General features: G+C 45.8%; 1 protein-coding gene across 4 annotated transcripts in view; it reads right to left on the bottom strand.

Moving 5' to 3' along the window:
• Positions 1 to 26,607, bottom strand: part of HAUS8 (HAUS augmin like complex subunit 8) — a 112,804-nt gene that overhangs the window by 39,806 nt on the left and 46,391 nt on the right. For 2 of the 4 annotated variants that reach the window (XM_075338274.1, XM_075338254.1), the window contains exons 4-8: positions 26,346 to 26,460; positions 22,435 to 22,533; positions 18,259 to 18,329; positions 14,394 to 14,468; positions 3,151 to 3,309 (exon numbers count right to left, since the gene is read on the bottom strand). In XM_075338274.1, the coding sequence (XP_075194389.1) occupies positions 3,151 to 3,309; positions 14,394 to 14,468; positions 18,259 to 18,329; positions 22,435 to 22,533; positions 26,346 to 26,460 (519 nt within the window). The remainder of the gene's footprint in view (positions 1 to 3,150; positions 3,310 to 14,393; positions 14,469 to 18,258; positions 18,330 to 22,434; positions 22,534 to 26,345; positions 26,461 to 26,607) is intronic. The other 2 variants (XM_075338261.1, XM_075338269.1) reach the window with 2 other exon arrangements.

The raw sequence follows: 26,607 nt of genomic DNA, 5'->3' as shown, positions 1-26,607 counted from the left end.
CCATGCGAAAATGCCGCACCCGGACATGCTTGTTGAGAAGCTTGAGATCCAGGATGGGCCGGAAGGTACCGTCCTTTTTCGGAACTAGGAAGAGATTTGAGTAAAAACCTCTGAACCGTTCCTGAGCGGGGACTGGGACAATCACTCCGTTTGCCTGCAAGGACGCCACGGCCTGCGAGAAGGCAGCGGCCTTGGAGCAGGGGGGAGTTGAGAGAAAAAAATCTGTTTAGAGGGCTGGAAGAGAATTCTATCCTGTAGCCGTGAGATATGATGTCTCTCACCCACTGATCGGAGACTTGCTTTAACCAAGCGTCGCCAAAGTGGGAGAGCCTGCCACCGACTAAGGACGTGGCTGGAGCGGGCCGAGAGTCATGAGGAAGCTGCCTTAGTGGCAGAACCTCCTGCGGTCTTCTGCGGACGCGCTTTTGGGCGCCAGTTGGATTTCTGATCCTTGGCTGAGTTAGCGGACGAGGCGGAAGGCTTAGAGGATGACCAGTTGGAGGAACGAAAGGAACGAAACCTCGATTGATTCCTACCCTGGGCAGCTTTCCTGGTCTTGGTTTGTGGCATGGAAGTACTCTTCCCGCCAGTAGCTTCTTTAATGATTTCATCCACCTGTTCGCCAAACAGCCGTGAACCAGCAAAAGGGAGCCCAGCAAGAAACTTCTTGGAAGAAGCATCTGCCTTCCACTCTCGAAGCCACAAAATCCTGCGGATAACAAGAGAATTAGCTGAAGCCACCGCAGTGCGGTGAGCAGCCTCTAGCATGGCAGACATGGCATAAGATGAAAAAGCTGAAGCCTGAGCAGTTAAGGTAACCATCTCCGGCATAGATTCCTTGGTGAGGGAATGCATCTCCTCTAGAGAAGCAGAGATTGCTTTGAGAGCCCACACTGCTGCAAAAGTCGGGGAAACGCAGCCCCCGCAGCTTCATACACAGATTTGGCCAGAAGGTCAATCTGACGGTCAGTGGAATCCTTAAGTGAGGTGCCGTCAGCCACCGACACAACGGTCCGGGCTGAGAGCCTAGACACCGGGGGGGTCTACCTTTGGGGAGTGAGACCACTCCTTGACCACCTCAGGTGGAAATGGAAACCGGTCATCAGAACCACGCTTTGGAAAGCGTTTGTCAGGGCAGGCCCTGGGTTTGGTCACAGCGGTCTGAAAACTGGAGTGGTTAAAGAACACACTCTTCACTCTCTTAGGCGAGGTAAACTGATGTTTTTCTGCCAAAGAGAGTTGCTCCTCTGACACTGGCGGATTGAGATCCAGCACAGACTTAATAGAAGCAATCAAATCACTAAGATCTGAGTCACCCTCAGAGAAATCGATGGGATACATAGCCTCCGAGCCCCCAGTGAGGGCATCCTCCTCATCTTGAGAGTCAGCTCTTGAGACAGAGCCGTGGGATGGGGAGGGGGAGGAAACCCTGCGCCTTCTCTTAGAAGGACGGGGTCTGGGATCAGATGATGAATCCTCCGCGTGAGCTCCGATGGACGGAGGTCAGAGGATAGGAGTCCTCTGTCAAGAGTATTAGAGGCACCCTGTGAGGGAGGCTGATGCATATTCATCAAAGTCCTGGACAAAAGTCCCATGGACTCAGCAAATGACTGGGATATGGACCTAGAAAAGGACTCTACCCAGGCCGGGGGTTCAGTCACAGGTGCAGCAGCAGCCTGAGAGACCACTGGGGGTGAGACTCCAGGCTGTGGCACCGCCAATAGAGCAACCATCACAGTGGATAAATGCTCGGCTCAGGCAGCGGGAGATTACATGCAGTGCATGCAGCATAAAGCTTTGGAACCTTGCTCCTTGTGTGAGACATGCTGCTGGAGTGGGGGCTTTGCAGAGAATGAACCCCAGGGAGAATATACAGAGGTCCACAACCGGAGACCGGCTGTGGCTTACCAGACCGCTGAGCGCGGTGTTGTGTGCCCTCCAGATCCCGAAGCCCGGTCCCCCAGTGCGCAGCACCTCAGCAGAGATGCAGAATGCAGGATGTCCCAGAGCAGAGTGAACTCTGCCTGAGAAATGGGGCGTTCCTATAAAAGAGCGGGAACTGGAGGGCTATAGAGACCTGCAGGGAAGGAGGGACGCCCCAGCAGTGGGGAGTGTCCCTCCCCTGTGTAGAACAGCCGCCGGGAGGAGCTGAACCTGTCCCTCTGCATGAGTGACATGTGAGGGCAGGAAAATGAAACTAGGCCTCCGGCGAAGCCGGGGCCTAAATTTAAGCGGCGAGGCCGACAAGCAGGCACCATCGGCGCGGTTCTCAGGCAAAAACTAGAGAACCCGCCGGAAAAGTTAAAACAATCACATACAGCATACTCTCCCCATACAATAAAGAACCGGGACCCCCAACATAAACGTCTCAGGTACTTAGCTGCTGAGACGCAGGGCCATGTCCCTGGGGATGAGTGCTCCGGTCCAACAGAATCCTCAAGGGGCTGTGGATGGAGACCGGACTCCTGCCAGGCATGGAGACCGTGCTGGCTCCCACTTCAAGCCAGAGCCCAGAAGGGATGGTGAAGGAGCGCGGCATGTAAGGCTGCAGCCTTGTAAATCAACCTTAACAACACCGCCGACACAGTGGGGTGAGAAGGGACATGCCGGGAGTCCAGACATGGACCCGCTTTTCTTCAAACTCTTTCCAAAAGTCAAACAATCAGATGAGAATGCATGTGTGGATGTATGCCTCCTGACACAAAGCAATAAACTGGCTAGGACTGGCTACCAGGGGGTGTATAAGCTCAGAGGGAGGAGCTACACTTTTAAGTGTAGTACTTTGTGTGTCCTCCGGAGGCAGAAGCTAAACACCCATGGTCTGGGTCTCCGAAACGAACGATAAAGAAAGGAGGATAAGGATCTGCCAGGTTTGATTTGGTATTGCTGATAATGTTCTTCTTTGTGAGATAAGCAGCTGCCAGAGGAGTCTGGCAGTGGCTCGTGAATAATAGGAGTGCTTGGCAGAAATAAGAACCCCATGTTTGGACAGTAGCCTACTAGTGACTCTTCCATGTGTATGGGGGGGGCTTAATTCTATATAAGGATAAACCACTGATGTTGTAAATCAAAATTCTGGCATAGTGGCAGATCCTCTGTAAAAATATAATATAATATATTATATATTAGATAGACAAGCAATAAACATACCTGCTTCTCAAGCAAATCATCTAGTTGCTCTTCCCTTCTGGTCAGTGACAGTTCCCGTTTTAGCTGTTGCACTTTCTCCTGCAGTTGCATCTTCTCATTATGCACCAGCAACAGGCTGCGTTCAGCTTTCTCTTCTAGACATCTGATATTTTTCTGCATCTGAAGCCAATTGAGACAAGAGGTTATACTTGGCACAAAATAGCATTATTAGACATTAAAATTAGCAAGTAAAATCAATTCCATGTGTCTATTGTCAAATTCTTTTTAATATAAATTTAATAAGGGTTAAAAAGAAAAAAAAAAAAAAATTCTTTGTCAAATTGAAGGCCAAAAAAATAAATAAATACATAAATCAATAATAAATTAAAGCTATTCCAAGTTTCAAGACTATGGCAAAATTCCCTACCACACTGACTGTCATACAATCTCTGGTCTGTGTCGGAGTGAGACGCACCTGATTCATTACATGATACATGTCTCTTTGAATCGGTTGCAGACTTGCTGCACAACTCTGCAACCTGGCACAACCATTTTGGGACTTTTCAAAGTGTTCTCTCTGAGATTTCTGGAATAGTCAATTTGCCTGAATCAGGGCCATTGCTTTTACTGAGATTTTAATAATCCCTATTAACCCCTTCACCCCCGGCCGATTTTTGGGTTTGTTTTTTTTTGCTCCCCTTCTTCCGAGAGCCGTAACTTTATTTTTCCCGTCAATCTTGCCATGTGAGGGCTTGTTTTTTGCAGGATGGGTTGTACTTTTGAATGAAACCATAAGTTTTACCATATAGTGTACTGGAAACTGTCAAAAAATAAAATTCAAGTGCGTAAAAATTGCAAAAAAAATAAATAAAAAAAAAAAAACCAATACAAACGCCATTGTTTGAGATTTTATTCACCATATGGCAACACTGATGTGTCGGTGTGATGCCTTAAGTCGGTACAAGTTTGTAGACACCAAACATGTATAGGTTTACTTTTATCTAAGGGGTTTGTCCAAAAAAAGTGGCACTTGTTTTGCGCCATTTATCGCAACCCATAAAGTTTTCATTTGTCGGGATCTATGACTCAGTGACTGCTTATTTTTTGCACCTCGAGCTGTCGTTTTTAAATGACACCATTTGTGCAGATGCTGGGTTTTGATCACCTGTTATAGCATTTTGCGCAAAATTTGTGGCGACCAAAAATTTTTTTTGCTGCTAGCCGTTTACCGATCAGATTAATTGATTTTATATATTTCGATCAGGCATTTTTGAATGTGGCAATACCAAATATGTGCATTTTTTAACCCTTTAATTTTTTAATAGGGCAAAGGGAGGGGGGGGGGGTTGGGAATTTGTTTTTTTTTTTATTGTTATTAGTCCCTCTAGGGGACTATAAGGATTAACAGTCTGATCGCTCATTAATTTTTGCTGATCACAGCTACAGAGCAGAGATCACCAGAAAAACTAACCTCTTGTAACCTGCAGTACTCGGCCGCGTGAAACCGGTAGCGAGTCATCTGAGCTACAGGAGTCATCACATGACCCTGTGCTACCATGACAACCATCGGCTAACAGTGATCATGTCACAGCGCCGCCAATGGAGCCAGGTGAGTAAAGATTTACCGCGACTGGCAATTAAATGGCTTTGTGACATTTTTACAGCGCCATTTAAAAGGTTAACAGGTATGGGTGGAACGTGGTACAAAATCAGCTGGTATGTGTGTGGAAACCCCCCCCCCCCCCAACCCAGCTGCCGGAAGGGATTACACTATGGGGGTTTAGGATGTAATATTACTGCCCGCGGTTGTTAAGGGGTTGACATTTGAACCGTATATGGCAGCACAATGGCTCAGTGGTTAGCATTGTTCTGGGTTCAAATCCTACCAATAGGCAAATCTGCAGGTGATTGTGTGCTCACCCCATCTTTGAGTTGGTTTCCACCATGTATACTCAATTTTCCTCCCACAACATAAAGACATACCATAGGGATATTTTGATTGTGAGTATCAGTGGGGACAGAGATGATAATGTCTGTAAAGTGCTGGGGAATATGATGGTGCAATATATGCAAAATCATTAAAAAAAAAAAACAAAACACCAAAACAAACAAAAAGAACACAGCTTTGGATCATGGTGTGCTGTGCCATACTTGAAGAATCCAATATCTTCTTGGTCTCCTTCGGACACAAATGCAAGATCACTGATTTTTTTTAAATAACTTTTCTACCATAGTGATGTCACAGTACAATTTTAACCCCTTCAGCCCCGGGGTACTTTCCATTTTTGTTTTTTGCTCCCCTTCAGAGATCAGTAACTTTTTTATTTTTCCATCAATCTTGCCATGTAAGGGCTTATTTTTTGCGGGACGAGTTGTACTTTTAAATGTAAGTTTTACCATATAGTGTACTGGAAAATGGCAAAAAACGGATTTTTGTGTACTCACCGTAAAATCGTTTTTCTCTGACACCTCATTGGGGGGCACAGGACCATGGGACATCCTAAAGCAGTCCATGGGTGGGAAAAATAAAAACAATAGTGCAGCAGCCACAGTCTGGGAAGACGGCCTTCCAAGAGGGACACCTTAAATCGCCCTATACACATCTCCTGCATAAGGATAACACAGATAATAGCAAGTTTTTTTCTGCATACTCCCCTTCTCTGCAAGTGGTGGAAAATATTCTGGACGACTTAAAGGAACTACACATTGCAAAGACTATTTCAGTACATGCTAATAGTTGTACTTTACATGTGGAGTCCAAAAAGGACATAAAACGTGACACCGTAACTGAAAATATTAAATCCAGATTATGTCTTTACATTATTCCAATAATTACTGGATTGAGGTTGTGCATTATCACAAGAAACCGTAATCTTAAATGTTCCGCTGATGCACTCACTAGACCTCTCCAGAGCAATTATACCCTGAGACTCTTTATCCACCAGGAATTGCCTCCCGTGACCAATAGAAAAATAATACCTAGGGTGTTCCCCTACTCTAATTTTCTCTGTACACACTCCTTGCACCTTTGGAAACTAGTTCCCCCCACTTCTTTGGAGTGTAATACGGCGTGAAGAAGGCCAGTGTTATGGCCGAAACGTCCCACCATATGTATTATTACCACTTTTCTATTGTCTTATAGCATTGAAAAATTGAAAAATAAAAAAACAAAAAAAACCTTTTTGAACTAAAACAAATTTGTTGGTCTTTATATACCTCGTTCTTTGAATAGAGAGTGCAGTGTCTATATTGTACACAAAAATAAAAACAAGACAACGCAACCAGAGGCACCAGTCCTAGACAGCCCGGAGCACCTACTGCGAGAGGTGCTCTACTGCTGTTTGCAGAATTTTCCTACCCAGATTTGCCTCAGCTGAAACCTGGGTATGGACTCTGTAATGCTTTGAAAACATATGTAGGCTAGACCAGGTCGCAGCCTTACACACCTGTTCCACTGAAGCCTGATGCCGAATGGCCCACGAAGCGACAACTGCTCGCGTGGAATGAGCCCGCAGCCCACTAGGAATGGGCTTGAGTTGCAAGCGGTAGACTTCCTGGACCGCAGAGCGAATCCAGCGAGCCAAAATCGCCTTTGAAACTGCCTGGCCCTTCTTAGGCCCCTCAGGAATGACGAACAAAGAATCAGTTTTCCTAAAGGGGGCTGTCCTGTATATGTAATATCTGAGAGCTCTGACGAGGTCCAACGAATGCAGAGACCTTTCCACCCTATGAACTGGGTGTGGACAAAAAGGAAGGCAGAACAATGTCCTCGTTCAAATGAAACGGGGTAGGAACCTTTGGAAGAAAATCCGGAAGGGGGCGCAGAACCACCTTGTCCTGGTGAAAGATCAGAAAAGGCTCGCGGCAAGAGTGCTGCCAGCTCAAAAACCCGTCTGATGGAAGGTAATATTCCTGGTGGCAATTACGTCCAGGACAGAAGAGCAAGGGAGGATTCCTTGAGAGGTTCAAAGGGAGACCTCTTGAGACCGTCCAGAACGAGATTGAGGTCCCATGGGTCCAGCGGCCGTTTGTACGGGGGAACTAGATGGGAAACGCCCTGGAGGAAGGTCTTGACTTGCGGTTTTTGAGCCAGGCGGCATTGGTAGAAGATTGAGAGCGCTGGGATCTGCCCTTTAAGGGAACTGAGAGCCAACCCCGCTTGCAAGCCAGACTGTAGAAAGTCGAGAATTCTAGGGATGGCCAGAGGAATCAGAGGAATAGGCTGGACGTTAGTTTCTCTGCACCATGAAAGGAAGATTTTCCACATCCGGTGGTAAATGCGGGATGAAGCAGGCTTTCGGGCGCTGATCATGGTGGAAATAACCGCGGCGGAGAATCCCGCTTTTGTTAATACCCAGGTCTCAATGGCCATGCCGTCAGCTTCAGGGCTCTGGAGTTCTGATGGGAAATGGGCCCTTGGGTCAGCAAGTCTGGGATGTCTGGAAGGCGCCACGGTACGTCTGCGAGCATTTGTACAAAGTCGGTGTACCAGGTGCGCCTGGGCCAGTCCGGTGCTATCAGTATCACCGGGACTCCCTCTGCCTTGATCTTCCCGATTACCCGGGGCAGCAGGGGTAGAGGTGGAAATATGTAAGGCAGGCGGAATTAGTGCTAGGAGCAGACTAGAGCATCTGCGCCGATGGACTGCGGGGTCGCGTGACCTGGCTATGAACGCGGGTACCTTTGCGTTCAACCTTGAGGCCATTAGATCCACGTCTGGTGTGCCCCAGCGAGTGCAGATGTGTAGAAACACTTCTGGGTGGAGAGACCATTCTCCGGCGGCCAGGCCTTGGCGACTTAGAAAGTCTGCTGCCCCGTTCTCTACCCCCGGTATGTGTACTTCTGATATCACTGACCCCCGTCGATTCGGCCCAGCTGAGGATCTTTTGGGCCTCGATATAAGCCGCTTTGCTGCGGGTGCCCCCCTGCCGATTGATATAGGTTACAGCTGTCGCATTGTCCGATTGGACTCGAATCTGACGACCCGCTAGCAGAGGGCAGAACGCCCTGAGCGCGAGGAAGATCGCGCGGATTTCCAGGATGTTTATGGTAGGGAGGACTCCTGGGGTGTCCAACATCCTTGAGCAGTGTGGTGCCGGTACACTGCTCCCCAACCTAGGAGGCTGGCGTCCGTGGTCAGGACCAGCCAGTTCACTGGGAGAAAGGATCTCCCCTTCGATAGGGATGAGGACCGAAGCCACCAGCGGAGTGCGTACCTGACTGAAGGCGTCAGGTGAAGATGTCTGTCCAGGGAGAAGGGGCTCTTGTCCCAGGCCGCTAGAAGGGCTAGCTGCAGTTGAGCAAAGGGTACTGATTCCATAGCCGACACCATCCTGCCGAGCACCTTCATGCCGAATCGAATGGAGCGAGACGGAGGATGTAGAAGGCAGTGTACCGCTCGTTGAAGAGCGATCACCTTGTCCAGGGGGGAGATGGATCAAGCCCCGACGGGTGTCCAGGGACATGCCCAGGAAGGTGATGGATCGTGATGGGATTTGTCTAGATTCACTAGCCACCCTAAGTGGGATAGGGTGTCCACAGTGATCTGTACGCTAGTTGAGCAGTCGCGGAAGGAGGGGGCCTTGATGAGGAGGTCGTCCAAGTAAGGGAGAATGACTACTCCCCTGGCATGAAGGACGCTCATGGCGGCCGCCATGGCTTTGGTGAAGACCCTTGGTGCAGTGGCAAGGCCGAAGGGTAGAGCTACGAATTGAAAGTGGGAATCCTGAACTGCGAAGCGAGGAACTTTTGGTGATCTGGGGCGATTGGTATGTGCAGGTACGCGTCCTTGATGTCTATGGAAGCGAGGAATTCCCCTTCGACCATGGATGCAATAATGGACCTTAGGGACTCCATTCTGAATCTCCGTACGTGCACATGTTTGTTTAGGTGTTTGAGGTCCAGGATGGGTCGCACTGACCCATCCTTTTTGGGGACCACAAAGAGGTTTGAATAAAAACCCCTGAACTTCTCGTCGTCCAGGACAGGTATTATCACCCCTGCTGTTTGGAGCGAGTGGATTGCTGAGAAAAAAGCTTTGCGTCGTTTTCGAGTCTTAGGGGGTTTGAGAGAAAGAACCGACTCGGGGGTCGGTCCGAAATTCTATGTGGTAACTGGAAGACACAAGGTCTCGCACCCATTTGTCTGAGGCGGCAGCCCAGATGTGTTGAAAGAGCCGCAGTCGACCTCCTACAATGAGTGTGTCTTCCGGGGGGCCGAAGGAGTCATGAGGGGGGAAAACGTCGTGGCCGAGTCTCCCTAGTCCTGGACTGTTTCAGTCTAGGCTGCAATGACGAAGTGGGTTTCGGGGAGAGCTGAGAAGGTCGGTCCCTGCGTAGTCCGCGGCTGGCGGTGGGGACAGCACGGGATGTCGACCAACCAAACGAGTTCCGAAAGGAGCGGAACGAGGACTGTTGACGTCTGGCGAAGGTCGTCCTAGACTTCAGCTGGGGGAGGGAGGTACTCTTTACTCCCGTGGCGTCAGAAATGAGCTTGTCCAGACGTTCGCCAAACAATCGGTCTGGAGAAAAGGGAAGGCCCGTGAGAGACTTCTTGGAGGCAGAGTCCGCTCGCCATTGTCTGAGCCAGAGAGCTCTATGGATGGCTATGGAGGCCTGCATGAGGTACTCCGCCGCAGCGGCAATTTGAGCTGTTACCTCTGTGAAGGTATGAGTGAACTGGGATTCCTCAAGCGAAGTGTTAAGGTAGTCTGCCCAGACAGAGATCGCCTTTGCGCCCCACACAGAGGCAAAGGAGGGCAAGAGGGAGGAACCCGCAGCCTCAAAAGCAGAGTGGGCAAGGTGCTCCACCTGTCTGTCAGGTCCTTGATGGAGGAACCATCAGGTAAAGACAGGAGCGTCTTTGTGGCAAGGCAGGAGACGGGGGGGGAGGGGAGGGAGCGACCGAGGGCGGATCGCCCCAGCCTTTAGGGGCAGGTGAGGCAAAAGGGTACCGGGAGTCCATGAGTTTTCGGTTACCGAAGCGCCTGTCAGGCTTCTCCCTTTGCTTTGGAACTTCATTCTATGTCTGAACTGGGTGCAAAAACCTAAAAAAACATCACTATGGGGAGATAAGGTATGCACACCAGTGACTATGTAAAGGGAATACATGTAATAGCAGAAACTGCTGTGTGAATACTGACATGAAAAATTCAATAGCTATATGTAAGAATGAAATGTGAAAAATGGAACCTGCATTACTGCCATGAATATATGAATAAAGAGAAATTTAGCTACTGAATTGATCAATGCAATAGAGCCCCAACACTACACCCAAGTTTTTTTTAGGTTTTTGCACCCAGTTCAGACATAGAATGGAGTTCCAAACGTTATTTCTTATGTGTTAGTAGTTTTTCGTTTGTGAACCCTCCCCATACACACCTATTGCCAATCCACACCGTATATATAGCCTGGGTCTCAGCTTCCCATACACGGTAAGTTTTTTAACTGCACGAGAGGACACACACAAGCTAGGGACCCCAACGTAGAGAAATACTTTGGCGTAGTGTTGGGGCTCTATTGCATTGATCAATTCAGTAGCTAAATTTCTCTTTATTCATATATTCATGGCAGTAATGCAGGTTCCATTTTTCACATTTCATTCTTACATATAGCTATTGAATTTTTCATGTCAGTATTCACACAGCAGTTTCTGCTATTACATGTATTCCCTTTACATAGTCACTGGTGTGCATACCTTATCTCCCCATAGTGATCTCCCTTTGCTTTGTGAAGATATCCTGAAATTCTGGGTGATCAGCAAAAACCTTTTGGAGTTTCCTTGCCCTCTTAAAGGAGACCGCATGGTCGTGGATGGGGGATGCTCCACATGCAGAGTTTGGTTGATTGCTGCTATAAGGGAGTCTATTGCAGTTTGATCATCTGGGGGTGATGAAACCAAGGAATCCTCCTGGTACAAAACAGTATTCTCCCTCCTCCAGTTCTTCAGAAGCCGTGGAGCATGTGGGAGAGGCTGCCCTGTGGGCCATGAGACAGTGCTGGAGACACCCGGCCGTGTGCTCTTTTCCTGATCCCTGCGACCAGTGAAGCATGTGCCCGGATTACCACAGAAGGATCCTCCATAGGGGTACCCTCAGGCTGCGTTCCGTCCTGGGACCCAGAAGGGTGTGGAGGACGCCATTGCATAGCCAGAACCAGGTTCTGTTACAGTTTTACCATGGATTGGGACAGAAACTGTGCCCATTCCGGTGGGCTGGGAGCCCTAGGCTCTGGGCTGACGGTTGCGGCGGTGGTGGGGGTGGGGCGGGGGGTGGTCTTGGGGGGCTATAGGGGCACTGGACTCACAGAGAGAAGAGGTGTGTTTACGTGGTAGCTCAGCGTGGCAGGCAGTGCAGGCTGAGTAATAGACTATGTGAGCCTTAGCACTCTTAGTGCCCTTAGAATTCTGCATGTTCCTAATAGGAGTATGCCAGGAGGGGGAGCAATGCTCAGCAGAGCTACAAGTGAAGCAAGTACCTCACCAGAATTGCCCTGCGTCCTCAGGAAGGAGTAAGTTCTGTGGAGATCTTCGCACGCTTTCCTGGGGGGCGGGGCTTATCGCTAAAAGAGCGCCAAGAAGTCAGTGTGCCCCCCTGCTGTCGGTAGCAAAAAACGGCGGGAAGGGAGCTTCTTTGACAGTTTCTCCCCCTCCCTGCAGTCAGCACACAGCTTGTCACCGTGGATTCTCTCTGCCGGCTTTACTGCAATCAGAGCATGCAGCTAGAGCAAATAAAGCAAACAGTGTGAGTTCCTGAGCTCTGGGTCGCCGCCATAACGTGGAGCTCCCCATCCTGAGAATACCAGCCTTCAGCCGTATGGCTTTATCTGGCTGGTATTAAAATTGGGGGGGGGGGGGGGGGGACACACACGCCGTTTTTTTTAATTATATATTTATTTTAATGCACAGCATAGACACGCCCACCGGCTGCTGTGATTGGTTGCAATGAGACAGCTGTCACTCAGCGTGGGGGGCGTGTGACTGCAACCAATCATAGATGCTGGTGGGCGGGTAAAGCAGGGAATACGAGATTGTTTAATGAGCGGCCGCTTTTTCAAAAGAGAAGCCGCCGGAGCAGTGTGAACGCCGTACAGCGCCGCACTGGTGATTGGGATCGGTGAGTATGAGAAAGGGGGGGGGGGGAAGAGGGATCGGCCGACATGGACAGAGTGAGGGACAGAGATAGTGACCGACCGACAGACAGACCGATCGACAGAGAGAATAGAGACCGAGAGGGAGAGACAGACTGACAGAATAGTGATTGAAAGACATTGTGAGACATCACTCGTTTCCAGTGTTTTAGGAAACATGCGAGAAATGTATTTAGAAAATCGGATGTCAATAGGATGGAATGAGTGCCGTCCCATGACATCCGATTTTTTACACGCTCCCATAGACTTGCATTGGAGAAACACGCAGTAGAAACTCGCTGCTGCGATTTTTTGCTCAGTCCAATTTGGACTGAGAAGGGGGGGGAGGAAAAAAAAAAAAAAAAAAAAAAAAAAAAAAAAAAAAAAAAAAAAAAAAAAAATCGCAAATGCGAGCTGAATCATTCACTAACATGTGTCTGATTCCAGTGCAAGATTTTCTCGCATTGCTCTACTGCGAGAAACTCGCAAGTGAGAAGCAGCCCTAACACTGCTTCAGTCCAGGCAGTGGAAATAGTCAGCTTGCTGTGACAGCTTTTCTCCCTGTGTCCGGCCACACAGGTGCAATGTTCATCTCAGAGTCTGCAAAGAGGGGCTGAGGAATTGTGCCTCTGCCCTGGGCTCTGGAAAAATCGGTGTCTGTGGGACCCGTCGTCCAGTAAAAGGCAGCCCAGGATCCAGCGTCGCAGGAGGGGGTACGTGGAGGCAGCACTCCGCGTTTCCGCCTGTTGATGGTATTGGGAGATCGGTCCCAAAAGGAAACAGTCGCCCTAAAAAAATAACAAAACCTTGAAAGATGTGCCTCCTACAGACACCAAGCTAAAACTGAGGTTGCATGGCCCAGCCAGGGGGTGTATACTGCAGAGGAGGAGCTATGCTTTTGCATCTACTTCGTGTCCTCCTATGGATAGGCAGCATAATACCCATGGTCCCGTGTCCCCCAATGAGGAGTCAGAGAAAAATTCCAAGTGCGGAAAAAAAATTGCAAAAAAAGTGTGATCGTACAATAGTTTTTGGGATATTTTATTCATTGTGTTCACTATATGGTAAAACTGATTTATGTATGTGATGCCTCAGGTCAGTGCGAGTTTGTAGACACCAAACATGTATAGGTTTACTTGTGTCTAAAAGGTGAAAAAAAAAAAAAAAAAAAAAAAAAAAAAAAAAAGTGGCGCACGTTTTGCGCCATTTTCCAAAACTCGTAGCGTTCTCATTTTTTGGGATATGAGGCTCAGTGACTGCTTATTTTTTGCGTCTCGACCTGACGTTTTTAACGGTACCATTTTTGCGCTGATGCTACGTTTTGATCGCCTGTTATTGCATTTTGCGCAAAATTTGCGGCGACCAAAAACGTAATTTTGGAGTTTGGAATTTTTTGCTGCTACGCCATTTACTGATCAGATTATTTGATTTTATATTTTGATAGATCGGGCATTTCTGAACGCGGCGATACCAAATAGGTGTATATTTTTAACCGTTTAATTTTCAATAGGGAGGGAAAGGGGGGTGATTTGAACTTTGTTTTTTTTAACATTTTTTTTTTTTTACTTTTTTTTATTTTACCAGTCCCCCTATTGGGCTATAGCGATCAGCAATCCGATCGCTCTGCACTATCTGCAGATCTCAACTACAGAGCTGAGAACTGTAGATTTGGTGCTTTACTTTCAATGACGACTGTATTCCGGCATTGAGAGGAAGTGAGTCATGTTAGCTACAGGCGTCATCACATGACCCTGTGCTACCATGGCAACCACCGAAAGTCACGTGACTTCTGGTGGGGGTGGGTAAGTGACTCATGGCGGCGCGCATATACATATCGCTGCCAGATTTTGGCAGCGAGATATAAGGGGTTAATGGCCGCGGGTGGAAGAGATTCCACCCGCGGCTAGCAGGCACACATGTCAGCTGTTGAAAACAGCTGATATGTGCGCGGATCGCCGCCGCCTGCCCGCGGCAGGGGGCTGGGCTTAACGGCACACGATCCATGACGTACCCAGTACGTCATGGGTCGTTACGGTGTTAAAAGTGACTGACTTGCGACCAAATGGTGAGACCTAAAGTAAAAAGTTATGCAGGCAGGCTAGATTTGAGAACAAATAGAAATGAGCCTAAAAGGCTTACCTTCACAGTTAGATATGTAAACAACAAGGTCTGTGATTCATATATGTCTACCATTTCCTCAGGACTGATGTTCGCCTATTGGAGAAATCAAACAAAAAAAGAAAGCCGAAGACTGTATGTGAAAGCTACAGTATATCACAATTTGAACAACAGCACGACAGATAATATTTATTCATTTATATAGCCCTATTAATTCCACAGCGCTTTACATACAATAGCAACACTGCCCCCATTGGGGCTCAATCTAGGTTCCCTATGAGTATGTTTTTTGGAGTGTAGTAGGAAACCGGAGTACCCGAAGGAAAAAAAAAAAAAAATAGTGTTGTAATGAAGTCACAACTAGAGACGGGTGAACTTGAGTCTGAGCCGTATTGAAGTCTATGGGAACCCAAACTTGTGTGCTATAAAATTGTGTTAGTAAAGGCTAGGGGGCTGCGTAAGGTGTCAAACAGATTAAATCAGGACAGTTATACTTACAGAGTCTCCGCATGGCTGTCACACTGCTTCCGGGTCAGCTCATTAAACTTTAATATCCACTGCTTCCCCCACCCGCCCTCTGTGACAGCATCCGATTGGTTGCCCTCATACTAGCTGTCCGAGTCCCCAGAGAAGTGCAGTTTAAAAAAAAAAAAAAAAAAAAAAAAAAAAAAAGAAGTGTTCGGTCCCCCAGTAGTTTGACTCAATGCCGGCAAATGTGGATGACGTAGGACGTGTCATGCACCCCGGCTTCAGAAGAAGGACAAAGATGGCCGTAAGAGGAGGTGCCGGTACCGGAGACAAGTCATATGACCCAACTCCACCACAGCGACCGTTTAAGTATTCTAAAGTGATTTTTATGTTCTACACATTGGCCTGGGCTCATAGAGATTAGAGATTAGAGATAGAGATATATATATAACCTTTCCCCCCCATTTACTAGTTCCCCTATGGGACTGTAAGGATCAGCAGTCTGATCACACATTTATTTCTCTTGATCAGAGCTGCAGAGCTCAGAACAGGAGAAATATTAGTCTCTTGTAACAGTCAGCAGTGCTGCCGGTTACAGGAAATGAGTCTCAATCGCTACAAAAGTCATCACATGATCCTGTGCTACAATCGGCTCCACGTGATCATGTCATATCACTTCCAGTGGCGGCGGGTGAGTGTACGTTTACCGCGGCTGGGATTAAAGTACAGTGTCACATTTTGACAGCACGATTTAAGGGGTTAACAGGCGCAGATGGATCGTGGATCCACCTGCGCCTGTGAGGCACACATGTCTGCTTTGCAAATAGACATGTTTGGGGGATCTCCATCGGCTGCCCGGAGGAGATTGCGTGTGCCTAAGGAATCTGCACCGTTGCATTTACAATCACAAAATTTTGCATTTTACTCAGGGAGAGTCATAGTCCTTGTGCGCACACTGTTTTTCTTTTTTTTCACCTACAGGTTTTGCTGCAGAATTTCTGCAGCAAAAAAAAAAGTGCAGGTCACTTCTTTTCCGCAAGTACCTGTGATTTTTGCCATAGATAATGGTCAAAAACCGCAGTGAACAACCCGTGGAAAATTCACGGCAAAACCACAACAAACAGCGGTAAAACCGCATGCCATTTTCGGGTGCGTTTTTTTACTGCAGGTGCGGTAATCTTTTAGAGGCTGCAGAATTTTAAGAAAATTCCATTTTCTAGTGCGCACATAGCCATAGACCATGTTTTGAGGGGAAAATTTAACCCAGCGCTTTAGTTAGTCGCCAAAAACCTGCTTACATTAAACACACACGGTACTACCGATAGTACTTTATATAAATGAGCTCTTCCAGGATATGGGGCAGGGAAGATATCTCTGACTCCAGAGATTAATTTGAAATAAAAGGGGCGTATGCCCATATGAATAGGTTAGATGGGAGTCTGCCCCCACATTTGACCTTTTAAAGGGCATCTGTTACCAGGTTTTTTTTCTACCCCCATCTAAGAGCAGCATAATGTAGAGACAGAGACCCCAATTCCAGTGATGTGTCACTTACTGAGCTGTTTGCTGTCATGTTAATATAATCAATGTTTTCTCTGCTGCAGATCTAGCAGTTATACAGAGCTCATGAATATGATTGACGACCTGCAGCATGGCATGCAATGATAAAAATCACTGATTAATTAGCACTAGATTATCAGGATCTCTGACTCTACATTATGCTGCCCTCAGATTCGATATTAAAAACCTGGTGACAGATTCCCTTTAACCCCAGATTTTCAATTTCCACAAGGGGACTAGGTAAAAAGACCCCATAATGTGTAGACACATTTCTCCTGAACATGGCAATAGCCCACATGACAACACAGCACAGTTTGGCCACACGACAGGCTTCAGGGCTCATGCGCATGTTGCGTAATTGCATGCATTTACGCTGCGTATTGCACTGCAGTGTAAATATATGCGTCCTGCGTCCCCTGCACAATGTAGATTGTGCATGACACGTGCGCACATTGTTTTTCTGCTTTTTGGGTGCTAAAATTTTTACCCAAATCCGTGCGTTCATAAAATGAGCATGTCAATTATTCCGTGCGCTTTGGATGCTGCTCCCACTCTGTCTATGGTGGGGGCAGCAGCCCGAGCGCATGAAATCGGCTTTTGATCTACAAAAATACTGCATCCATTACACAGTATTTCTGCAGCGATTTGAAGCGCACATGTGCTGTCAAATCGCTGCAGAATATTCAACAGTTACATGCGCATGAACCCTCAGGAGGGAAGGAGCACCATTGCATTTTTGGAGCATAGATTTTCCTAGAAAAGTTTGAAGACTCCATTTGCCAGAACAGCAGAAACTCCTTCAAGTGACTAAATAAGCCCTTGTAGTGCCTGTACATTGTGCTTCAGCAGACACGTCCCATACATTAAACGGGCTCTCCTCACTACAACAATGCCAAACATGTGGACGTTCAACTGAGGATTAGGCACATTGTAGGGCTCAGAAAAGAGGGGGGCATTTGGATGTGCAGATTTTGCTTTTCTTTTTTGGAGGGATATAAATAGCACATGTCCAGAGCCTTTGTGGTACCAGTAACATGGAAGCCCCCTATAATTCTGCTAACCGATGACGGACTCCTGTAAGGACTTTTGGGAGTTTAGTTGAATGCTATTTTGTGACAAAGTGTTTTGGATCACTTCACATTTATCCTGTATTCTATGCTGAACACTTACATCAGGGTGTCCCATCTACATCTTCATATTTGAGATTCAGGTTAAAGACCCTAATGGATCCATTCACTATAGTTACTTCGGACTCTTCAGTATCCTTTTCAAAAGGTGCACAAATTTGTTTTTTTGGGCTTTCAAATAAAGTGTAAAAAAAGATGGACACTGCTGGACAACAGGAGTTTAAAGTGACTCTTTCATGATTAGTGAATGTTCCTTTGGAAATATTGTCTGAATCACATTTTTTCAGAGATATACATGCAATCCCTGATGTAAGTGCTCAGTGTAGAGCACAAGATAAATGTGAACTGAGCCTTATGGCGAACTTTGGGAGGCAGAATAAACTAAAATCAACAGCAGTTGAAGAATTGGCTTCATTATTTTTTCAACATTCACCTTGTGGTATAGGTGATACGGCGTTTTTTATTCTTCAGGTCAGTACAATTGCAGCGATACCAGATTTATAAAGGCTGTCATCACACAAAAAAAATAAATAAATATATATTTGCAGTGCTGTATTCTGAAATCTATAGCTTTATTTTTTTTGCTGACAGAGCTATATGGCAGCTTGTCTTTTCCCCATATAAATTACATAGTTATAAATATACTCAAATATAGACAAAGATCAAGTTATAGTTTCCACCACCCCACAGTCACTTTCAATAGGGTTTCTATTTACTATAAAAATTCTTACATAGTTCGCCTCTTTCTTAGGTTTTCTCTGTTCTGATATGGGCTTTGGGGTTGGTTTTTGCATGGTTTTATCTGAAATGTGAAAATAAAATTAAAAAAAAAAAATAAAAAAAAAAAAATTCATTCAGTCATGCCTCTACACTCAACATCATTAAAATCCAAATTGGTAGCAACTGTTTTAGCCATATTTGCGCTTTTTTTTGTTATCATATTCCGTATTCTATTTTATATAACAAACAACATTTCAGTCACAATTTTATAAGCCAATTACCATGCAGCATACTTAACATTCTTGCAAAATAACTGCACAATTTATAGAGAAGAAAAAAACCAAAAAACCAAAAAACAAAAAACAAACCAACCAGTTTATTTTATTTTATTGTAGATGTAACCATATGCATATTTTTTTATAACATGAGCTGTAGTTGTCACTAGCACCTTTTCAGGGGTGCAATCAATTTATTAAAGCACCACAGCAGTGTTTGAAGAGGTCACTCTTCAGTCTATGAGAGCCTCGTTCTGGCACTCAAAGATGCATTGAGCGCTTGTGAAATAACTTCTCAATTTCGGCTAGGAATATATGGGGGGGGGGGTATACTACATTATGCAAGGAATGTAGGGAGGAGAGTTAGGCTATGTGCGCACGTTGCCTTTTTTTGTGACCACAAAGATACAGCATTTGTGGCTGCTAAAAAACGCACCCGCCGTAAAATAACCCCCCACATGCGTTCTGTGTTTTTTGTCGCGTTTTTGTTGCTGCATTTTTTCCAATGCATTGCATGGGTGAAAAACTGGCAAAAAAGCAGAAAGAATTGATATGTTGCATCTTTGTGGTCACCACAAAAACGCACCTAAAACAAAACTGCAATGTGCAGAGAGCAAAAATGAAAACACAGACTTTGCTGGGGAAGCAGTGTCAAGCAGTTTTTAGACCAAAAACGCCGCGAAAAACGCACCGTGCATACATAGCATAAGGCCGGGGCCACAAGGGGCACTACTGCGATGCTCGCATGAGACTCTGCTCGCGCTGGCAGCACAGCAGGAGCAGAGTGTCATGCGAGCGTGCCTGCGTCTGAGGTCCGAGCGGACCTCAGCTGCAGGGGACTGGCCGGCGATGCGGAGGGGCGGACCAGCACTGCAGAGGGGCGGGCCGGCACGGAGGAGGAGAGGGAGGGATTTCTCTCCCTCTCTCCTCTGTAGCCGGCTATTGTGATTCTCGCCCTGCACGCACGGTACACCGGTGTACGGCGAGTGCAGTGCGATTTTTCTCTCGCCCCATTCACTTGAATGGGTGCGAGAGAAAGAGTCTCGCATTACAGTTGCAGCATGCTGCGATTGTTTTCTCGGTCCGATTAGGGCTGAGAAAATAATCGCTCATTGGTGCTGTCACACAGGCTAGAATTGGTCCGAGGGGAATGCGAGGTTTTATCGCACTCCACTCACCGATTTTCTCGCCGTGTGGCTTAGGCCTTAGGCTGTGTCCGCACTTTGCGTTTCCACCTGCGTTTCAGCTGCTTTTTAGGTCAGTTTTGAACTGCAGGGTTTTCTTGCCAAAAGGCATGCGTTTTGATTTTCCATAATAGTCTATGAAAAATGGTGATTTCTAGACCGCACATAGCGTTTAAACACGCTGCATTTAATTTGCATAATTAGTGGCAAAAACCATGCATTCAAAGAAGCAGCATGTCAATTGTTCTTGCCATTTGGGCTGCGTTTTGCGAACATTGAAGTCAATGAGAAATGGCAAAAACCAAGAAACATCAAAATTCCTGCGTTTTACCTGCTTTTTAGCTGCAGAAACAAATGCGTTTTGGACTACAAAACGCAAGCTATTCTAACATTAAATTAATGGAATAATATTGTCCCTTTGCACACACGCACACACACACACACTCTTCGACAATTAAAATAATGGAAATATACATTTAATGCTATTTTACCGCTAAATATTATAAAAACACTATAATTATGAGAAATATAACTATAATCTTTCTACATTTTAATAATTCTATGTGTTTCTTTTTTCCCCATTTTTTCATTCGGTTTGACTGTTTAAACTTTATTTAGCAGTCTTTATGTTCAAAACGCATCTTTACAAACGCAATGGAAAAGCATGTAAAGAGCGCTAAAATCTTGGTAAAACGCGATAAAAACGCATGCGTTTTTAGCGCTAATTTGTGGTCAAAAGCAACTTTGGCAAAATCAATTACTGCCAGAGGATGCGTTTTGAACTGCAAGTAGGATGACGAAAAGTGCGGACATAGCCTAAGAGTAACGTGATTTTCTGCCTGGAGATGCAGGCCTGATTGGACTCAGTGGCCTCACGTCAGGTGAACTTAGTTCAATCAGTTCACCTGAGGTGAAGTTACCTGTGGTGACAGGTGAGGTGAAGCTATAGAGTGCTGTCATGTTCTCTGATGTGTCCACATGCTGCGACTTCAGTATGTAGCATTGACTATTTAGGTCCCACAAGTGTTTTTGCTTTGTAACATCCACGCAATGCTTTTCTTTTTCTGGAGAATTGCAAAAAACCCCCCAAAAAAAACAAAACAAAAACCAAACACCAGTTGGTGTCTGGTGACACATACACACACCTCGTAATTGTTAATTGAGCTATCCCTACTACAGTAATGCCAAACATGGTCACTTAAGGCCCCTTTACACACTGCAACATCGCAGACGACATCGCTGTAACGTCACCGGTTTTGTGACGTAATAGCGACCTCCCCAGCGACATTGCAGTGTGTAACACGCATCAGCGACCTGGCCCCCGCTGTGAGGTTTCTGATCGCTACAGATCGTTCAGGACCATTCTTTGGTCCTTTGTTTCCCGCTGTGCAGCAAAGTCTCAGTGTGTAAAGGGGCCTTTACAGCGACTTAGTTAGCGACTTCCCTTTCAAAAAGATGCTTTACAACGTCCCCAATGACCAGCTAGGTCGTTCTGCAGGTCCGTATCGCTGTTGCGTCGTTTTCCAGGTCTGCCTGTTTGACAGCTCACGAGCGACTTACCAGAGACTTAGTAGCGATCCCGGCCAGGTTGGGATCGCTATAAAGTCTGTGTGTAAAGGGGCCTTTACTGTGGTTTAGGCATGGTGAGGCTCAAAGTAAGGGGAGAGGGGGGGGGGGGTGTCTATTTGGATATGGGAGAACAGATTTCACTGGATTGTAGTCATGTCGCTTTTCCAGAACCTTTGTTCTACCAACAACGTGAAAACCCCTATATTTCCAGTGCCCGATGATGGACCCAAGTAGGGGCTTGTTTTGTGCGATATGACGGTTTTTATTGGTAACAATTCAGGGCACATAACATTTTCAGTATATCACTAGGATCCCATTCTTGTGTTCTACATTGATCACTTATGTCGATGTTTCCCCGTAACTCCCACAGAAATGTGTTTAAGATGAAACCACTCACTAAAATGAAGCATATTTTCTGGTGATATCCATCTTTTTAGGAGTGCACATATCTGTTGTCCACACTAGTGCAGTAAAAAGATACCTAAAATAATGGGAAATCGCAGGAACATACCGAAGACACGAACATACACCGACTCATTAAAATCAATGGGTCTGCACACAGTGTCCGGTGTTCTGCTGGGAGACAAGTCAGTTTTTTCCTCCAACAGCACTGATGTCCCACGGACCACACACTGATGTGATCCATCTGAGACTTACCAGAGAAAACGCGTGCCTTTGAAATAAAATTACTCATACTCACCAGTTTCCAGCGCTGCTGTCACTTGCTTCCAGGACTGCTCATTATGTTCATGATTATTCACCGCGGACGCGGAAGCAGCAGCGCCGGAGAGAGGAGAGTAAAAAATCCTGCTCTCAGTTTGCAATCACGGATAGCACATTGTGAACATTAGTGTGCCAGAAATCAAGGCACACGGATGGGCCATATGCATCTTCAACACGGTTGTGCAAAACACGAACGTTTGTCCCAGATGTGTGAAGGGGGGGCCTTAAAGAAGGTGGCTTCAGCACTGAATGATGATCAACTTGTTTTAATGTGGATACAGAAACAGGAACACTTCAATCCCCAATATCAGTCTAGTTCTTTGTCAAGCTGAAGCCACACCTTTTACTTGGATTTTGGTTGGGCAAAAAATGGTATCAACCGACATTTGGCATTCATGCATCTATAAAGTCCTGACGCTTGATGTATTGTACTCACCATTTATAACAGAGAAGTCAAGTTCTGGCCGAGCAATCTTGTGGCCATCCAATAAAGTGGACTGGAGGTCATCTTTAAATAAGAAACTTCCTTCTGCTGCTATAAAGCAAGACATGGGGCACAAGACTAGGTAATGCATTCTAAAGACGTTCCACTAAACAATACGAACAAAACTACAACTATAGGCACAACATGCATAGAAAACTTTCTTGCATCAATACATTTTGCTGTTCTACTAAACGAGGTGTACAGACCAGCTTTACTCTGATCTGCACAACTATTGTTTACAGTCAAGTCATCTCTAAAAATGTATTTGTACTCCCATTGTATAAAGAAAATTACAGGGGCTAACATTTTTTGGATATTGACGAGTAATGGTAAATATAAAAAAATAAATAAATAAATGAAACGCAACAAAACAAGTCAGTATGAAATAAAGACAGTGAATTGTAGAGATCACTCTGTATGAATGTATGAGCTGTAAACTATCTACTTTTCCCAGGTTTGATCGCACAATAGTTTTTGGGATATTTTATTCACCGTGTTCACTATATGGTAAAACTGATGTATCTATGTGATGCCTGAGGTCGGTGCAAGTTTGTAGACACCAAACATGTATAGGTTTACTTTAATCTAAGGGGTTAAAAAAAAAAATAATTCACAAGCTAGTCCAAAAAAAGTGGCGCACGTTTTGCGCCATTTTCCGAAACCCGTAGCGTTCTCATTTTTCAGGATCTATGGCTCAGTGACTGCTTATTTTTTGCGTCTCGAGCTGCCATTTTTAATGGTACCATTTTTGTGCAGATGTTTGATCACCTGTTATTGCATTTTGCGCAAAATTTGTGACGACCAAAAAATGTAATTTTGGAGTTTGGAATTTTTTTGCTGCTACGCCATTTACCAATCAGATTAATTGATTTTATATTTTGATAGGTCGGGCATTTCTGAACACTGCGATTCGAAATATGTATATTTATTTTTTAACCCTTTAATTTTCATTGGGGTGAAGGGGGGGTGATTTGAACTTAGGTTTTTATTTTTTTACATTTTTTAAAACTTTTTTTTTTTTATTTTTAATTATTTTACTAGTCCCCCTAGGGGGCTATACTGATTAGCAATTTGATCGCTCTGCACTATCTGCTGATCACAGCTACAGATATGCTGCTTTACTTTCAATGCCGGCTGTATTCCAGCATTGAGTGTAAATGACTCATGTTAACTACAGGCTTCATCACATGACCCTGTGCTACCATGGCAACCACTGGAAGTCATGTGATCATGTCACTTGACTTCCGATGGGGGCGGGGTAAGTCAGAATAATGGTGGTGCGCATATACATCTCGCTGCCAGATTTTGGCAGCAAGATGTAAGGGGTTAATAGTCGCGGGTGGAAGAGATTCCACCCGCAACTAGCAGGGACACTTCGGCTGTTGAAAACAGCTGATACGTGCGCAGATCGCCACGTACCCAGTACGTCATGGGCCGTTAAAAGGTAAAATTCAACCCTTTAACGACTGCCGATACGCGATAAAGGTGATCACGTTACAGTAAGTGGCAGTACCAGTATATTTAAACAACACCCCCAACACCCCACTTATCTCCCTTCTGGCATTATCAAACATGTTAGATGGGAGATAAATATCCTCCCCCCGGTGTGGTCAAAGTCCCACCTTGGTCCCCCTCCCGAAGATCCAAGATGGCGGCTGCACGAGTGGCACGCCCGCCGCATTCATCCTCCTCCTTTGAAATAGCAGATGGCACAAGTCCTCCCAGGTCACCCCACGGTACCTCCACCGTGACCCCTGCTCTCGTCTTCAGAAGAAATGTTGACCGCATGTGCAGAGAGCAGATCTCAGCCGGCTCCCTACGCACAGTGAGACTGAGGGTAGTGCAGTTCACATTGCCCTTGGTTGGACCCAGGAGCATGGCTGCAGCATTCTCATGTCACTGGACCCACACTCCCCACATGCAGTGCCTGCATGTCCAGAAAATGGGGGATAAGTTCGCTGAGCGTGCAACCCATATCCTGGAACAGTTGTCACGGGGCCTACAAACTTTTTTTTTTTTAAAAAAAAAGCAATTTGTCTCTCCTCCCAACCCCCCTCCCCCATTACTGACTGGGATAGTTAATGTCAGGTATCTTATCAGACGCCGCAACATTTCTAACCCCTGGGCTTGATGCCAGCATGCTTGAAAAACTCATATGTAGGGTGAAATGTTGCCTGATGGAATAAAGAAAATTGAAAATACCCCTGGGATGCTGTACATGCTTTCTATCTATCCTTAGGATAGGTCAATGTCTGACTGGTGGAGGGGCGGTACCCTCAACCGCTGCCAATCTGCAGTTGTCAGTGACGCGACCGGCAAAATAGTTACAGAGCTGCACAGCCATGTGGACAGACTAGTAGACAGGTAATGCACATCAACCCCCTACAGATTCAAACAGGGGGTGGATATGCAGCACCCAGTATATACGCAACTACACAGTTGATTGCAGAACTGCACAGCTCAATCAAGCAGATCCGGCAAGCAACAGCACCGGAAAGAGCTGATCAGCAAGGGTTCAAGGGGTGTTGCTTCCTCACAGATCAGACATTGATTGCCTATGCTAAACATAGATCATCAATGTTAAAGCCCTGGACAACCCCTTTAATGGCTTAGTTACACAGACATAAGAAGGTGTCTTAGCATATTGAGCAATGGCTTTTAGAAATAGACGTATATAATGGATTATTTTCTAAAGCGCTACATGACAAAATAAGTGGCTTGGAAGAAGAGGCAGTTAATTGTCAATGCAGATTCCCTTTAAAGGGAAGGCATCGTCAAAAAAAAAAAAAAATAAAATAAATAAATTTCAATTTAAAAGTGGGCGGAGTCTGCTCTCCTGTGTGTGATGGCACGCCTCCCCCCTCCCAATCTGAGTGTTTACAACAGATAACAGAATGACATGTAGGGACACAATGCAGAGTCATTTTGTTGATGACCACAAATGTCTAAAGTGTCACCAAGGACAACAGGAGTATCACACAGGATAGGATTAGATACACGGCTCTGCAGACAGTATCACACAGCAGGGGATTAGATACACAGCTATGCAGACAGTATCACAAGATAGGATTAGATACACAGCTATGCAGACAGGATAGGATTAGATACACGGCTCAGCAGGCAGTATCACACAGGATAGGATTAGATACACAATCCTGCAGACAGTATCACCGGTACACACACACAGCTGCGGCAGCGGGCAGAGAACGGAGGGAGGGGGGGTGTCATTGGAGACGGTAGCAGGGGGGAGGGGGGCGGGCGGATCCAGGTCACAGCAGACGCCCACTGTAACTTACTGCATGGGTCGGATCCTGACTACTGTTCTCTATGCACAGGGGCTGCCATAAAGGAATGAGTTACTGTCGTTACACACACACACGGCAAATCCAGCATGGCAGCCTCCAGTAAAATAAGAATTAAAAACTAAATAAGCTGCGATTTTCATTTTGTATTAGAAATACTTGATTTCATAATCACTATTTATAATACAAAAATAAAAAAAATGCGATACCTTACCTTTAAGTTGTCCTCCCATTTATTTTGTATGCTACTATATTACTAAAAAACACTCCAACAGAAAAGTATCGCCCACCGTTAGCTTTAGGAGTGGCCAGTTCCAATAGTGGAAATGGTTTGCATGAGGTAGTCACTGGCTATACAACAAATCTGCTCCAGAGGCCTGAGGTGTTTGGTGAAAGATCTATGAGCATAGATGCAAATTAATAAAGGGAAAGATAGATGGAAGTCACATGATTCTGACGCGTTAAAATAAAACCTCTAATCCTTCACAGCTAATCCTATACACATTACAGTGCTGGTGTATCAAACAACAAATATAGTTTGTGAACTTGAGATTGGCTTACCTGGAGGGGCTTTAAATTTTTGTGGCAACACAGACCGACGAGTAGGAGTACTACTTCCACTTTTTTCTTGGCTCTTTCCAGCTGATAAGACTGATGTATTTGAGACATTAGTCTTCTATGTATATAAATATATAAAAAACAAAAAACACTATAAAAATGCAAGTAAGAAACATACAGGCATGCACCGAGACTAATTTGTGGCAGACGTAGGGTTTGTAAAATCCCATTCACACTACAAACAGCTTCATTTGCATGTGTGATA

Source organism: Anomaloglossus baeobatrachus, chromosome 1 (assembly GCF_048569485.1).
Source record: "Anomaloglossus baeobatrachus isolate aAnoBae1 chromosome 1, aAnoBae1.hap1, whole genome shotgun sequence".
NCBI lineage: Eukaryota > Metazoa > Chordata > Amphibia > Anura > Aromobatidae > Anomaloglossus > Anomaloglossus baeobatrachus.
The sequence above is the reverse complement of the archived record's forward strand: the minus strand, read 5'-3'. Positions and strand labels throughout refer to the sequence as shown.